Source organism: Rhipicephalus microplus, chromosome 7 (assembly GCF_043290135.1).
Source record: "Rhipicephalus microplus isolate Deutch F79 chromosome 7, USDA_Rmic, whole genome shotgun sequence".
NCBI lineage: Eukaryota > Metazoa > Arthropoda > Arachnida > Ixodida > Ixodidae > Rhipicephalus > Rhipicephalus microplus.
This window is the reverse complement of record NC_134706.1, coordinates 164,725,606-164,741,074: the sequence shown is the minus strand read 5'-3', so window position 1 is coordinate 164,741,074 and position 15,469 is coordinate 164,725,606. Positions and strand designations below refer to the sequence as shown.

The 15,469-nt window shown below is 44.7% G+C and overlaps 1 protein-coding gene across 5 annotated transcripts in view; it reads left to right on the top strand.

Annotated features, from left to right (window-relative positions):
- Positions 1–15,469, top strand: part of LOC119180191 (uncharacterized) — a 218,774-nt gene that overhangs the window by 176,900 nt on the left and 26,405 nt on the right. For 4 of the 5 annotated variants that reach the window (XM_037431334.2, XM_075869894.1, XM_075869892.1 and 1 more), the window contains exon 13: positions 1,894–2,021. In XM_037431334.2, the coding sequence (XP_037287231.1) occupies positions 1,894–2,021 (128 nt within the window). Of the gene's footprint in view, positions 1–1,893; positions 2,022–15,469 lie in introns of those variants that run through there. The other variant, XR_012885119.1, reaches the window with a different exon arrangement.

Here is a 15,469-nt window from a genome sequence, read left to right as displayed (position 1 = left end):
ATACCATGTATACAAAAGTTAAACACATTGTCCGATTCAGCCGGGTATGAATTCCAGCCAACTATGATGCCGTGCGAGCATTATGAAAGGACGATAAACTTAACAGTGTATCAGTCCTTCGCGATCATCAGGGCAGTACAGATGGCTACAGGCCGAACAGGTTCTCCATTCGCTGTATGCAAGAACATATTATCAAGAGGCGTGGTAATTTTTTTGAAGCTTGTGGCAAAGTTTGGCACCTACAACAGAAATGACAGCACTAATATCGACAAGAGCATATGGCTGAGTACCTTCTACAAGAACTTCACTAATATTCTATGCCGAATTTCAAGGACTTGAGCAATTCAACAGCCCAGTTCTAGCCTCCTGAACTGTGGCGGCTAGTTTCCGTCGTTTTCAGAAGCTGGTCGCCGACGCATGGGTGACACGGAGCGGCGGATAGGTAGAGGTGAGAGACTAGATGTAGATTTCCAATAGTCACGGGAAGAGCTGTTTGATTGAAGATCCGAGCTTTGATAACGAGATAGCAGGAAGGTCCATCTAGCTGTTTTGTGCCCGGGTGTCTGCGTATCCTGCTACATGACGATGGCAGTGTCGAGCGATATGGCCAGGATAGCCGTATACAAAACCAATCGGCTAGTTATCACGCGTTCTACCGGCATTTGTGGTAAAGAGAGCGGCCCATGCAGTGGACGGCTGAGTCGCGGCTGAGATATGCGGCATTCCATGAAATGGTGAGGGCTGGTGTACCTGCTGCTGCTTTAGTGCCACAGCGTAAGTAAGAGGCGCGGTGACAGGGTGCTACTGAAAGGTCAACGTGATAGCCTCAGAAATCTGCGCCTGGATCACATGTCATTGCATGGGAGCCAACGGCCTTTATTTCCACAGTGGCTGCTGCTGTGAGAGCTTCTGGCAATGAGCCAAAATGCCGTAGAGAAAGCCGACAAGTCACTTCCTCACCCACGAAGTCTTTCATTTGTGCGAGAAGGTATGACTGGTCAGGCATGACGTCCATTGTAGTGTTGGATCATCTGGGATGAACATCATGTGAGAGCTTGTTGCCTCCTCAATTCATCATAGCTGCCGCACAAAGTCATCACTTCAAGACACAGTGCTAGGAGACTTTGCGAGGAGCGTCTGAAAACATAGTCATAAACGCTCTTTGTAACATGCTGTATCTTGGAACTTTCGCTCATTGAGACATTGATGGGCTAGCAGCGATCGATTACATCTGCAATGTATGCGGTAAAAGTTTCACGTAGTTCCTGTGCCTGTATGTGCAAATATTTGGTGCATTACTTTCGTACGGCTGGGCAATTGAAAACAGTGATTATTGCCTTCTTGAAAGTATCGTGGTTTGTGTACCACAGCTTGGCCACCTTAATGAGGTAAAAGTTGACAGTGCCCTAATTAGCAGTGTCATCCCACCTCTTGGGTCTATTGACTTTTTTGCAGGACGACAGCCAGTCCTCAACATCCTGATCATTCGTGCCTGCAATTATTAGGGAGTCTTGTTGGCGAAACCAGCCGGGGCTAACAGCTGCCACAAGAGGCAGTATCTGTTGGGCAGGATGAACTTGCATGGTCGACAGCAGTGTGCGGGTTGGAGTTGCAGGCCGTAGGTGATGTGGAAACCCAGCACCTCCACCAAATGTAGGGCGAGCCTAACGAATACGCGATAAATCGGAAATAGACACAGGGCAAAGAAGATAGTGGTGCTCGAGCACCAATCTCGTGGTGCCTTTCTCTCGTGATGATGATCATTGTTCCTTGTTGTTGTCTTCATTCCTTCATTATAGTGTGAATAATTGTGCCATTCGACATGATGTTCGTGTAGCATGAAGGGCAGGTGTGTGCATCTGTGATTGCATGTTATAATTAACTATGTCCTAGGCTGACTGAAAGAGGCCAAAGCCTGGAAGTTGAGGTGAAAAAGCCTACTGCAGTAGTCCGTTCACAGACCTTTGTGGCTCCTGCCTCTGCAGACACCTGCCATACAGCTGGAGCAGCAGCATCCTCAGGTGAGATATGCAGGCAGTGTTGCAGAACATATCAGTTGACTCACTCGAATTCTGATCGGGCTTCGAGTCCGAGTGAGTTTGAGCCCAAGTGAGTCCACTTGGGGAAGATTTTGCTGAGTTCAGGTGGCTACAGTAGTGGAAATTTTTGGGGACGCTGAGTCTTAGTGAGCCTTAAGGGGGGACGCGGCTTTGGGATCGCGAAAAATGGCAAAAAAATCAATTTTTTTAAACTCAAGTTTTCAGTTTCTGGAACCCTTTTTCTATCTGGTTCCAAAATATCTACACTGAAAACCGCGCAGAAGTGCTTCGGAAAATTCGTTTCACCCACCTAGGTAGCAAAAGTTTTTCTGGAAATGGCGAGAAAACGGCGATTTTAAAAAAATTATAGGTTCGCGATGCTTGGGCCGGGAGCCGGCTTCTTGGGCTCATCGGAAAGAGCATTTCTCCGTGTTTAACTTTTCCGCCTCAGCTGGCTCCTCCCTTTAACAACAAGCGAGCAAAAAGCAAATGTTTGAAGGTCGTTTTGAGGCCCTTGATTGGCCGTGGCCGCATGTTGCCTCAGCTCGCCTCGCCATTGGCCCGATGCTCGTTCCGGGAGATTGTCGTCTGCTGCTTGTGCGTCGTGAGGACATGGCTCTCGAAAATCGCCACATCGTGATGTGTTCACGGCTTGATAATCACTTAAGATATAACTACGCTTTAGTTACGAGCAGTAAGCAGATGCGCGATCAGGTTACTACGAGCGTGAGCGCGGTCTACGAGCGCCGCACGTCATTGGAGTCGTCTTTAGCCCTAACTCTGCCGACTGCGGGCAGGAACGACGCGCTAGCGCATTCGTGGCAACGCGCTTCTTCGCAAGCAACGAAGCTGTAAGCGGTGGCACGATCTGATTACTACGAGTGGCCGCACCAGATGCACGATCAGATTACTACGAGTGAGCGCGCGGCGGTCTACGAGTGTGGCGCATCATTGGAGTCAGCTTTAGGCCTAACTCTGCTGACAGCGAGACTGCGGGCACGAACGACGCGCAAGCGCACTCTTGGTGACGTGCTTCTTCGCAAGGAATGTACCACATCACTCGCTAGCTCCTCTGAATATTGTACGGGCATTTTACGCATCGGCAGCGGACAACACAGTCAAGCTCGTCACCCCCCCCCCCCCCCTCTTCACTGCCAAGGATCGCTCGGTACAGCGGCTAGCAGTTTCGCGCGTCGTCATTCGAAAATGCGATTCCAAGTGCAGTGCGTGCCGATTTTTTGTCTTCGTAGTTACACATTTCGTGCATCGTCATCGAACGCCGCCGGCAAGTGCATTACGCGCCGGCTGCACTGTCCACACGGCTGCGCACCCCACGGTCATATGGAGTGCTGTCAGTACGCTTGTGTGATGCGATTCAGACGTGCTTGGAGCTGTGCTTGATATCGCCACGAACGTCTATGAATGTTTCGAGGTTAATGAATTGCTGTAGATTAGAGTTTCCGCGACCGGCTGTAAGATGATGCGTTTCACGGCTAGAGCGGCGAAAGAGCATGTGTGAATCAGGTGCATGAATTTTTATATGCCCGTTTCGTGTCATTAATTATACTGGTGGAAATTCCCGTGCCACCAGTCTTTTGCCCATAACTTTGTTATTTAGAAAAAAGGCATAGGCCGTCATGGTGTGATCCATTTTTCTGATGCAATAAACTTCTCTCCAAAAAAAAAAAAAGTTCAGTGAATATTTGTAATCAAGTACTTAATTATGCTAATTACAACTTCAGCACAAAAAAAAAGTATGTGTAATAATTTCAGTATATGGTTTTATTCAATTACAATCTTTTATGTCATACCTATCACACCACTCCTTCATACAAAGAACTTGGTTTGAAATCCATACGTGTTCTTTGTAACTCATGAAAAGGAGTAAATCATGAAAAGAAGTCAAATATCACAAGACAAACCTGAGATCACAATTTTTAGGCGTCTTAGAGACGTAAAGAAAAGTTGAAACTTTAAACGCAGCTTTCTCAATACTGTTTTTTTTTTGACATTATGCTCAGGCCCTCCACATGGTTCAATGAAGAAATAATTTGTTTCTTGTAAAGTATTTGTGGTATCACTTCAAAATTTTTATGGAAGCACTGTGATGTCATTCTTAGTGTCTGTGCCAATTTTCATCAATATCCAACGAGAAACAAAAAAGTTCATTGAAAAAAGCCTGTCGAAAACTTCGACAGGCTTTTTCTCACAAGTGTGTTTTGGACATTGTGCATTGCTCGTCGAAAGAGTAGCACAAGAATGACTGGACCGATTTTGATTCTGATTTTTTTCCCTGAATCCCTGAACACTGCTTGTGGGTACAGCAATCTTCAATTTCTGTTTTGTGGCCTTGTTATTTTTCTAGACAATGATTTGTCCGTGTCATTGTTTCTGACAATGTGTGTCGGCAGCCATGATGATCTCTAAAAAAAAAAAAGAGAACTTATTAAAAAATTCCGAGAGTGCCATACCCTGTAGCTTTCTTTTGAGTAAAGATCAACACCGTTCCAACTTCCTGGCATGTTTTGTTGCAGCGCTAGGCTTTCCACGAGCAGACCATATAATTGGATCGTGTAGCATTATGTAACTTAAGAACTACTGAAGCTATCATGATGAAACTGCATATTTCCCTATTCTAGACACTTATGAGTATGCATGCCAAATTTCATTGCTGTAGGTCAACAAATAAAAAAGTTTTTTTTCAATGCCACCTCCCCCCCTAAGCATAAAATATATTTCTCTAGCGAGTGTGATTCAGTGCCACATTTTGTGTTGCTCATCTATGGCTTGAGGGCACCGTGTTTAAGAATTGGATGATTTGTGCAAAGCTGAATATTTGAAATTTATTATTCTCTAAATTATTCATCATTTTCCGGAAGTGCAAGCAGGCTTAATGTAAGTGCATAATGTAACTGTTGTACACTTTATTGAATTTTGAAGTTTCAAGAGATTCAAAAAGGCAATTTCATTTAGTGCTTGTGTGCAAAGTGGAGGGATTGGGGAAGTCTCTGGAGCAGCTACCGTATTTACTCGCTTAATCCTCGCACCTCCCATATCGTCCGACAAAAATACGACTTCTTTTTTTTTTTCTCGAGTAATTATCACACCCCAAAAAACTGCCACAATAATGTCGTCTGCTCGTTCCAGCCAGTGATGATAGTAGCAAGCGTCATCTGGTGCCATCTCTTAAGCATCAAGCGTACTATTACTGCACGGAGATTCAATCCAATCCAAGCCAAAGTGGCTAGTGCATGTTGCGGCGTGTTTTGTATGTTGTGTTGGTAATCATGTCACGTTATGGGATGATACTGAAGCTACACGGCTGCTTTCAAGTGGAAAGTGATAGATCATGCACTAAACAATGACAACAGGGCCGCCGGTAGGCCCTTCGGAGTCTACGAGTTTTGTGTTCGCTACTGGTGACCGCAGCTGAAAGCCACCAAGACGCGTTGGGCCTGCCGTGTGTTTACAACTGTGATTGGTCGTAAACGTTCTTTCTTCAGAAGGTAACTGCGGACGATTATATTAAATAGCCATCAGCCCAATACTGACTTCTTACGCTTACCTTTTGAGGGCTCCTGTTGCGCGACGAATGCTACCGCTAGGGCCACAACACCCACAAGCTTTGCGTACAGTATTCTAATTCTCGACTAATTGCTTGCACCTTTAGTGTCTCAAATAAATCTTGCCTTGTGTTGAACCAGTGCTTTTAAAGTTGAGGTAAGTTTTAATTAGTACTTCTCAAAGCTTGCTGTTAGTTGCTGGTGTGAGAATCCCGATTTGCGGCCACTTCGTTTTCTTGGAAAGCTTTCTCCGCGTAATTCTCGCACCCCCCAACTTTGCATCGGTTTTCCGCCAAAAAAAGTTTGAGGATTATGCAAGTAAATACGGTAATAAGCTCTCCCACCTTGACATCATATCGCTTGGTCACTTTAATTTAAGAGATGTTAAAAAAAGTACTGGAGCATGTGTGGACTGCTTAAATTGAAAGATAATGTGAGAATTGTCAAAAGTGAATGCAAATAGCACTTTTTTGGCTAAGAACAAATGCTGTGGCTAGAGGGCTTCGCGAGATCTGAGCAAACATGGTGACATCATCTTGGTAAGCTGCGTTACAACAGTGCTGGTAAAATGTGGCCTCTTTATTTTCATGCTTGTGATGCTCTGCAGGGTGAGGAAAAAACAAAAGAGGACGCAGAATGGTACGCAAACCAGCAAGTACTTTGATTGTGAACAGCCTTATGTATGAGACAAAAGAAAAAAAAGAGAGGAATTCAGTGATAGAAAACAGTGTACGAAAAATAAACATGTCCGGGCATCAAGCAATTTCACTGAAACGTGGCAAGAATTACGTATGCAGTGGTACGATTTCCTTCAAAAAGTCCTTTTTTTTTTTTTTTCAGGTAAACAGCCATCGAAGAAGTGTTATGCACCTTCCACTTATATGCATGCAAAAAAATTTCTGTAATTTCCTTTTCCGTCTGATCAATAGATCGCGCCAAAAGTTTTGTGTCAGGGAAACATCGCTGTGCACTTACATTTTGCGCAGTGCGAAGCCAAACGAGCTGGATGCGTTAGAAGTGACACAGCATAATTATGCTCTTTTAAGCTCTCATTAATGTACCTCCCAATCTGGCCTATCTTATTTCTTATTGCATGAGAGGGGAATGCCGTAAACTACACCTTCTGAGCATTAGGCAAATTAATTTTTCAGCGTAACTCTACAGCCAGTTTTTCTTCCTTCTGCTTTTACACTCATTTACTCTTTCGCAAAGCCCTTTCAGTTTGTTAGGCCTTGAAAAAAGAACTATGTCAAACTTTTGTATTTTTCTTCATTCTATGAGAGAGGGAATGACTGCCGGTCTTTCCGTGCTCCCACTAGACCTAGAAGGTTGTTTTACCTTACCAGTAGTGGCGATCGCAAGGGCCTTTTTGGCAACTGAGCTAATTACCTTATTTGGGTGCAGGGCCTTCTTTAATCTGGTAGTATGTGCTTTAAGGCTGGCCAGTGCCGCGTGAGAGCACGACTTATTGATAACTTGCTGCACACAAAGCAAAGCCACTGCCCGCTTTACCAGTTTTGACTGGCCAAAGTCGAACCAAAGCATTCTTTTTTCTCCCTTAGGATTACCGTATTTACTTACATAATTTGTGCACTTTTTTCAATATTTTGGGGCTCCGAGAAGGAGGTGTGCAAATTATGCGGGGATTTCACGAACGAATACAAAGAAATTCACAGTATTCCTAATGCATGCAGTATGTACATAAAAAATAAAATAGATTGGAAGCGCAAGTGAAGTGCACTTGTTTATTTAACAAAACTAGTACGGACTTTGACTAGTCATATCCGATCACGCATGATCTAGTTAGAATCATGATTGAGAGGTCCGATTGGGAACCATTGTCGCGGCCGCTACCACCGCCCTCCGAAAGAGCATCGTTCTTGGTTCGGTTGACCACTTTTGAATGCCCCATTTTTTTACGCTCTTCTCGACAGTTCTAGGAGGAACTAGGTCCCACAGCACGGCGATATTGGAGGACCCCAGAATTCGCACATAATATTGAAAAGGCCTTCAACGGCCGGAAACAAGCGTGCACTCTTCTCCCTTCTCCCTTACCGATTGCAGCGATTGTCACACGTAAAACAACGTCACGATGAAGGGCTCGGCAGCGGCACAGTTCTCATTTTCTTTGGCAAACTTGATAACATTGATTTCGAATTTCGTCGTATATATAATTATTGTAGCCCAAACGCGACGGAAGGATAACGAAATCTAACTTCCGAAATCAATCACACGTGTGTTGCACTGTGGACGTGTTGGTGCGGCAGGCCATCGGTTGCCTTCAAAGCAGAAAGTTGTCCGTGCCGTGACGTGAGCGTGTATTCGCAAGGGGGTAGAGATGGGGATATAAAGGGAGGCAAACACTCGAGCAGTTCGGGTGACTGATCAACAGGTTGGAGGGTCCGCGGGGATCTGGTAATCTAGGCACCATAGTTTAGGGGAAGTCCTCGGAAAAAGGCACTTCACCCTTGCAGCTCGTTATATTGTGCTGGCCTGCTCAATGGAGGAAGAACATAATGGAGGACCGTATGGAGGAAGACCATAATACTTTGATGAACGTTTTACTCTTGTTCAAAGTTCACTTTGAAGCCTTTGAGCTCACATAGGAATGCTATATAGTACTTCCTTGTTGAAATAATTTGACAAGCTGCATACGTGGTGGACATATGTAATCTTAGAAGAGAAAAAGGATTACTTAGGTTCGACTCTGCGTAGTCAAAACTGGTAAAGCGGGCAGTGGCTTTGCTTTGTGTGCAGAAAGCTATCAATAAGGCGTGTTCTCACATGGCACTGGCCAGCCTTAAAGCACAGACTACCAGGTTAAAAAAGGACATGCACCCGGATAAGGTGATTTGCTCAGTTGCCGAAAAGGCCCTTGCGATCGCCACTACTGGTAAGGTAAAACAACCTTCTAAGTCTAGTGGGAGCTCGGAAAGACCAGCAGTCATTCCCTCTGTCATAGAATTAAGAAAGTTATAAAAGTTTGACATAAGAGTCGTTTTTTCAGGGCCAAGGTACATTAATGAGAGGTTAAAAGAGCATAATTATGTTGTGTCACTTCTAACGCATTCTGCTCGTTTGGCTTCCCACTACACAGAACGTAAGTGCGCAGTGATGTTTCCCGGCATAAAACTTTTGGCGCGATCTATTGATCAGAGAGAGAGGGAAATTACAGAAATTTTTTTTATGCGCATATCAGTGAAAGGTGCGTTCGCAATTGTTTGATCGCTGTCTGTCAGAAAGAAATGAACTTTTTTAAGGAAATCGTGTCACTGCATACGTAATTTTTGCCACAATTCAGTGAAATTGTTTCACACCTGGTATGTTTCTTTTTCGTATGCTGTTTTCTATCACTGAATTCCCCCCCCCCCCCTTTTTTTTTGTCTCGTACATAAGGCTGTTCACAATCAAAGTACTTGCTAGTTTGCGTACCACTCTGTGTCGTCTTTTGTTTTTTCCTTATCCTGCTGAGCATCACAAGCATGAAGACGTACCAACTAGTGCCCATTGCCGCCTTATTAGTTCTTCGATTAGCTCTGGCAATGGCACGTCTCGACTAAGTCATGGAGGCCACAATTCAAAGATACAGGAGATGTTTGTTCATGTGGTGCTGGGCTGTTTGTGGTTATTCTATATTGTAGTCTACCTGCAGAAGTTTCAGCAATTCTCTATAATTGCTTGAGCCTTCATTACATAAGCAGCGCTCTCACAGTTCAGATCAGTGAACAGTGGGAACCTTTCGTTGACGTGCGACACGGCTTTGGCAAAGGAAACGATGATGGCATAGGTTTCCATACCTACACCTCAGGCATGTTCACGTGGGCAAAGCAAGTTGAACTTCTTTTTTACATATTCTAAAGCTCTTGCTGCAACAACTGCGGGAACAAAACTACAGCATTGTTGACAATAATGGCCGGCCTTCTAACCACAGTCTTATTGAATTCTAACACTTCTTCGGGTTCTCTTCATGGGAAAATGCTAGTAAAAAAAAGTTATTTTATTATACAGATGAGCTATACAGATCATGAAATATACACAGGGACCGCACTTCACCGTGGAGATTAGCCGGAGAAACATGGGGCGCCCCAGAAACATGGAGAAACATGGGGTGCCTCACAGCGTTGAGTAAAACTCCATGCTCCAATGGGAGTCCAACAATGGGACGTGAATGCTTGTCATCGGGGCGCCTGTGGCGACTCACGTTCAGGTGGGCTCTGGGTTGGTCTGCGGACTTCTTCGCGATTTAGAGCCACAGGCTTTGAGGCGCCAGGTGTCATTAGGAGCCCCGGGAAACCTTATCCGCGTTGCTGCTTCTTCCGCTGAACTCTCTTCCCCCAGGTGCTGTTCCTCTGCTCTATTTTTTTTTTCCACGTGCTCGTGCCACGGGGGCTTGCAGTGTTTTTACTCTTCTTCATTTTTTTTTGCTTTCTGTGTCAAAGTGGCTCAACAATATTGTCGACTTCGTCTCAGTCTTTATTAGTGCCACATGACACTACCCTACTGTTCAGGTTTTTCTTTTTTGAAAATGAAAAAAAAAAAAAAACACTATCCGCCAAACTTTCCAGATCATAAAATATACACAAGGACCGTACTTCACTGTGGATATTGGCCGGAAAAACATAGAGCTAATCGGGTAGAAAAAACGTAACAGCCGAGAAAATGCAAGAGTGAGGAAAGCTGCGAAAATAAATGAGAGCACGGTCACTTTGACTACAAACAATCTATTTCGCCAAGGTGAGCCTTAAAATAATTGAAGATAGTGGACTGCCACTTCTTTCCCACGCTAGTAAGCACCGCGCATTTCTCAATAATGGATGCATTGCTTTCAGTGTCGTTTTGGTGTGTGACGTACCTGCAAAGGTAGTCCAAGGCCGCGACGACTTCTCTGAAGTTGAGATAGGCCGACTCCACTGCCAACTCATGAGAATGGTGTGCCTCGTGCTCGCTGTCGTCATTAATGTCCTCGTCTTAAGTTGCGATCGAGTTTGCAAGGATCTCTGCGATTGTCTGACGCTTTGACCATTTTGTAAGTGATGTATGTCGTGCCATGGCAGAAATGGTCGATCCAGACATTTGACGCCGCAAAATCAGCGATGCCCAGTCTGTCGGCTATTTCCATCACCTTCACTTGTAAAATGGTGTTGTTGAAGTAGACACCGGCAGCACAAGCTTGCTTGAACCAGGTGAGAAGAGTGTCGTCGAGCTTCTCGTGAATGCCGCCACGAGCTCGTTTGGCTTTCGGGCCGAAGCGAGCGACATTCCCTTCAATCTTGGCATGCTATGAGATGATGCTATTGAGCGTTCATGGCGGCAGTCCAAGGTCTTTGGCAATGTCGACCCTTTTTAGGGCTGGCTGCTTGTCAATTGCTTTAAGTACGTCCACCTTTTCCTCAAGGGAAAGTGCATTCCGCTTATGCGATGCCATCAATTCAGACTTGACAAAAATTGCGTTGACAAGTTCAGCGGTAACAGGCTTAGCACACACAACAGCTACTGAAGACGCATCGTAACGTGCAGCGGTAGGACTTTTTCGTAATGAAACTTCTATGTAAGCACAGTGATGATGGTGATAGCACTTTTCGCTAGTGGCCATCTAGGGGTAGCCTCTCCAAGTTGCCTGTGGCTTCTTGCAGCCTATTTCGTAGCCAAACCAGGCCAAGACTGTCAAATGTCATCAAAAAGGCAATACTCGGGCAGGTTTGGCGGACTAGGTTGCGACGCATCATGCAGGAACATTCTCACAGGTGCAACGTAACAGTGGGGTTGGCAATACAGGGGATTTCATGAGAGCTATGTCGGGATCGATGGAAGACAATGTAACGGCCCAGAAAACGCAGCAGTAGAGAATGTAACAGCGGGGTTTCACTGTAAAACATTGTTGACATTGTTTGAATGCTCATTTCAAATGTCTGATTTGTATCGTGTGGTGCAGTTTTGCTGTGTGTCACGACAATTGGTAAAATGTAGACCTTTCTGCACTCATTTTTCTACTACTGAACTTGAATATTTAGGACTTAATAATTGCTCATGTCAATGAAAAATTTGCTAGAAAATTTTTATCTTCATGAATATAAAAATTTGAACATGAGAGTTGTCAAGGCTGTAATGCGGGCAAGTTAATTTAAGTCAATTGTATTCATATTTATTGCGCAAAAAACCAGATGCCTATGCAAGTAAGGGATGCGCACGAGTGCCATCTAAGTAACCCCATGCGTACCCTGGTTCTCTCCTCAACAATGCCTTCATCTAGTAGTGTGTATGTCCGTCTCAACCTTCAACACTGCACATATATTTTTGTGCAACTCGATGATGTGCGACCTTCCTCACAGTCCTTGTGTGATGTTTCATTTAAGATTATCAAGAGCACACTTGAACACTTCTGCCTGCTCATCAACAGGCAGAAATATACAGTTTTTGTCAGCCACTTCAAGCCTGCATTCTTTGATACTGACATGTCAACAACGTCGCATTTTACAGTCACTTTGGACTGCCATACTCACCGTGTGCATTTTGTGGCTCAACAGTTTGCTTCCGGCCATCTGTGACACGAGTGTGAACTACAAGAATCCGATTAGTACATGACGACAACAACAAGATAGTCGCACTTGGTCTTGTTCGCGTATAACTTAATGGCTTCCGATAAAATATATTGCTTTTGCTCTCACATCATCTATGTTTGTCTGCCTGTTCCCACAAAGACATACACTGGATGGGCACCCATCATGTGTATGTGTTTCTTACTTGTGTCTGCATCGATTAAAATAATAAGTTTTTTTTGTTACTTGACGGGCCAGTAAACAACCCAAAGGTCCATAAATATTTATGAAGAGAAATATGCTCACTTTTGCTATGTGAACATGCTGTTGCAAGAGTACTGCAAATACGTGCTATATACACTCAAACCTCATTTAATAAAGTTGAGCCTCACACGAAAAAAGTTCGTTATATCAAAAAATTTTCCATAAAGCTTTACTTCTGGCACTATATTGCAAAACTATTTCTCATTCACTTTGTTATAACCATATTTTGTTCTATCCAGTTTCGTTTTAAGGAGGTTTGAGTGTAGTAACAAAGTCATTGGAGTTAGAACATTCGTTTAAGCTGGTTTCGAATTTTTGCCTGGCCTGACCATCATTTTTTATGAACGTGACACGACATCCATCACACATCATCGCCGTGCAGCCAACGTCCAAGCGGGGATCCCCGACATGAGCAAATGTTATAGCGGCGTAAAGAGGAAGAGGGGTTCAAGGAGCACCCTTCTCTTACCTATCAAGATCGCGCGAGGCCTCTTTATTTCAGAGGTTTTCATTCTGGCAGTACGGCTTTTCTCGGTAGTGTCGGGCTCTACAAAACAGCAGTGGGCACCAAAAGAAAATAAAAATGCAGACTGCACGGCCACAACTGCATCACTGCAGGGCCAAGGCGGCTTATCATAGGGAAGACAGGCTCAAGTTTGTGCAGCAGAGAGAAGCCGAAGCTCCGGTAGCTCAGATGGCCTGCGCTTGCTTGGTTTACATATTGCGTGCACGGAAAACGTGTTCCTTGGGGCTTTTACCTCGCATTTTGCAGGCTGTGGGCGCCACTTGATTGTCATTCTGGAAAGCAGGCATGCACTCCTGCTGCATTGTGAGCTGCTGCAGAAGTTTAAAAATGACGAAAAGCTGAAAACTGCCCATCTTGTCCTACCGATTTCAATGCAAGCAGTGTGAAGAGCAGAGGCTTCTCGGGCTTGTCACTTTGAAGAATTTTTCTCGTGCACAGTATTGCCAACTATTACCCGGAGGAACCCGATGGTCGGACTCATATGAAAAGGAAATGTGTTCGTAAACTGAAGCTTCAGCAAATAGACAGCCGCTGTACATTTTGAGATTGGGCGCTGACTTTCTCATACAACCATTTGTAATGGGACAGCAGTGGAGCTTGCTAGCTTAATACACCAGAGTTAAAATACCGTATTATGAGCCATGCAGCTGTTTTGTTTTATGGATTCAGCTGGTGGTGGTAGACTTCTCGCCACCACTCCATGTAAACAGATTTAAGCTGCGTGTTCGCGCTGAGTGTGTATACGTATAGGTCTCGCAAGCAACACCCACCGATAATAGCAGGCTGACATGTTGCGATGCTAGCCTCGAAGTTGTGAGTTCAGTTCTCGCACACACCAGGTGCATTTCTATGGGAGCGAAGTGTAGTCACACTGTGCTAAGATTTAGGTGTAAGAATGGCAGATAGGGCGAGTTGCGTTTTGTATATTTCAAGCGTACAATGGGATGACGCTCAACGTAAACTGAAGTGGCGCTCGGTGTGTGTGCGCCCTCTCTCCCCTGTCGTCGTCACGCTTTACACTTCTAATTGATTTAGGTGCATGTTAAAAGAAGTCTCTGGGGGCCACAATTAATCTGGAGTCTTACAGCATGGCATGCCTCCAAATGATATCATGGTTTGGGCTCATAAAATATTATAACCTTGCAAGGGCCTGAGCCACGAGTGATATGCAGCTTCTGCTTCAAAAACGAGCTAAAAAAAGAACCAAGGCAGCAAAAACATTTTGAACGGTTTCGAGACATCCAAAACGGTTTTCAGGGGCCTATCTCGGCGTAAACATTAAGCAAGGTTCTAGTGGATATGGTATAATATGATGAAGACCATGCAAGCTGTGAAAATAACCAACGTGACATTCGAATCGGCAAACACGCTGCGTGATCAGGCGTGGATATTACCCAAAATGAAACATGCACTGCAGCAAACATGCATTGTCGGAGTGGGCATAAAATGTTTGTTTTTTTTTTGTTTTGTTTTTTGTGCACATCATTATTCTTTCAAAGGGAGCTGTAAGAAATCCTAGGTGGCATTGAACTTACGATACAACGTTGTTATCATCCGGTAAAAACATCAGCGAAAGTGAGACTCTCGTGAAACTGAACACTGCACACTTCATAGGTGTCAGTGACTCAACAGGGCAGACATGAGTTAATGTTCCTCACTCTGACCTCTTGATAAATTTAAAGTGGGACGACAAACTTGGCATCCAAGTAATCGAAGTCCGAGTGCTATATACAAATGCACCCGAATGCATGCATTTGTACATAGGTTTGTTGACAGCTCTGAAATGACATGACCGCCGCAGCAAATGCGGGTTTCAGCGGTAACATACATTCGCGCCGTCACCTTACCATTACTGTCATAGAAATGCAGATATTCACCATCGGCACGAGTCTTGCAAGACACCAATAAAGTATTGCATCCACCTACCCACCATTCGCACGTACTCGCTCTAACACGTAGTCTATTACGGCTTAAATGCTCAGTCTCGTAAAGGTTGTCGACGAATCTTTCTCAATTCTGGTGCGGTTCACGCTGAGAAATCATTTATCTATACCATGTAAATCTTTTGAAAACTCGCATGGAAGTCAAAGGTTAGGCTGCACGTGCAGGGCAACCAGAAGACAGTGCGTGCAAAGCACGTGAACATGCCGAGAGAGCGCAGTAGGAAGGTGGGAGCAGGGCGCAGAGCGACTAGTTTTTGCAAGAAAAAGCGGCAAAATGCGCATGCTGCCTGGCTGAGGTTGGGAAGCCTTTAGGACAAAGAACCGATGGACGAGCTCAGTGGTATATATATAGTTGCCCATGGGCAAGCTTGCATCACTGCGCGTACGATGGAGATCAGCCAGGCGTCGGGGGTAGGCAGGAGAATTGTTTTTCGAAATGGGGGTCTGCACGGGGCACAGTACTATAATATTCAGAAAATATGATCGCCGCGGTCTACTGTAGGAATTGGCGAGCTTGTTTGAGGGGTGTAAAAAATAGTCTGGGCCTGTTTACTGGCCCTATAATATGGTAGTATAGTAAAGATGCGCTTTCCAAAAT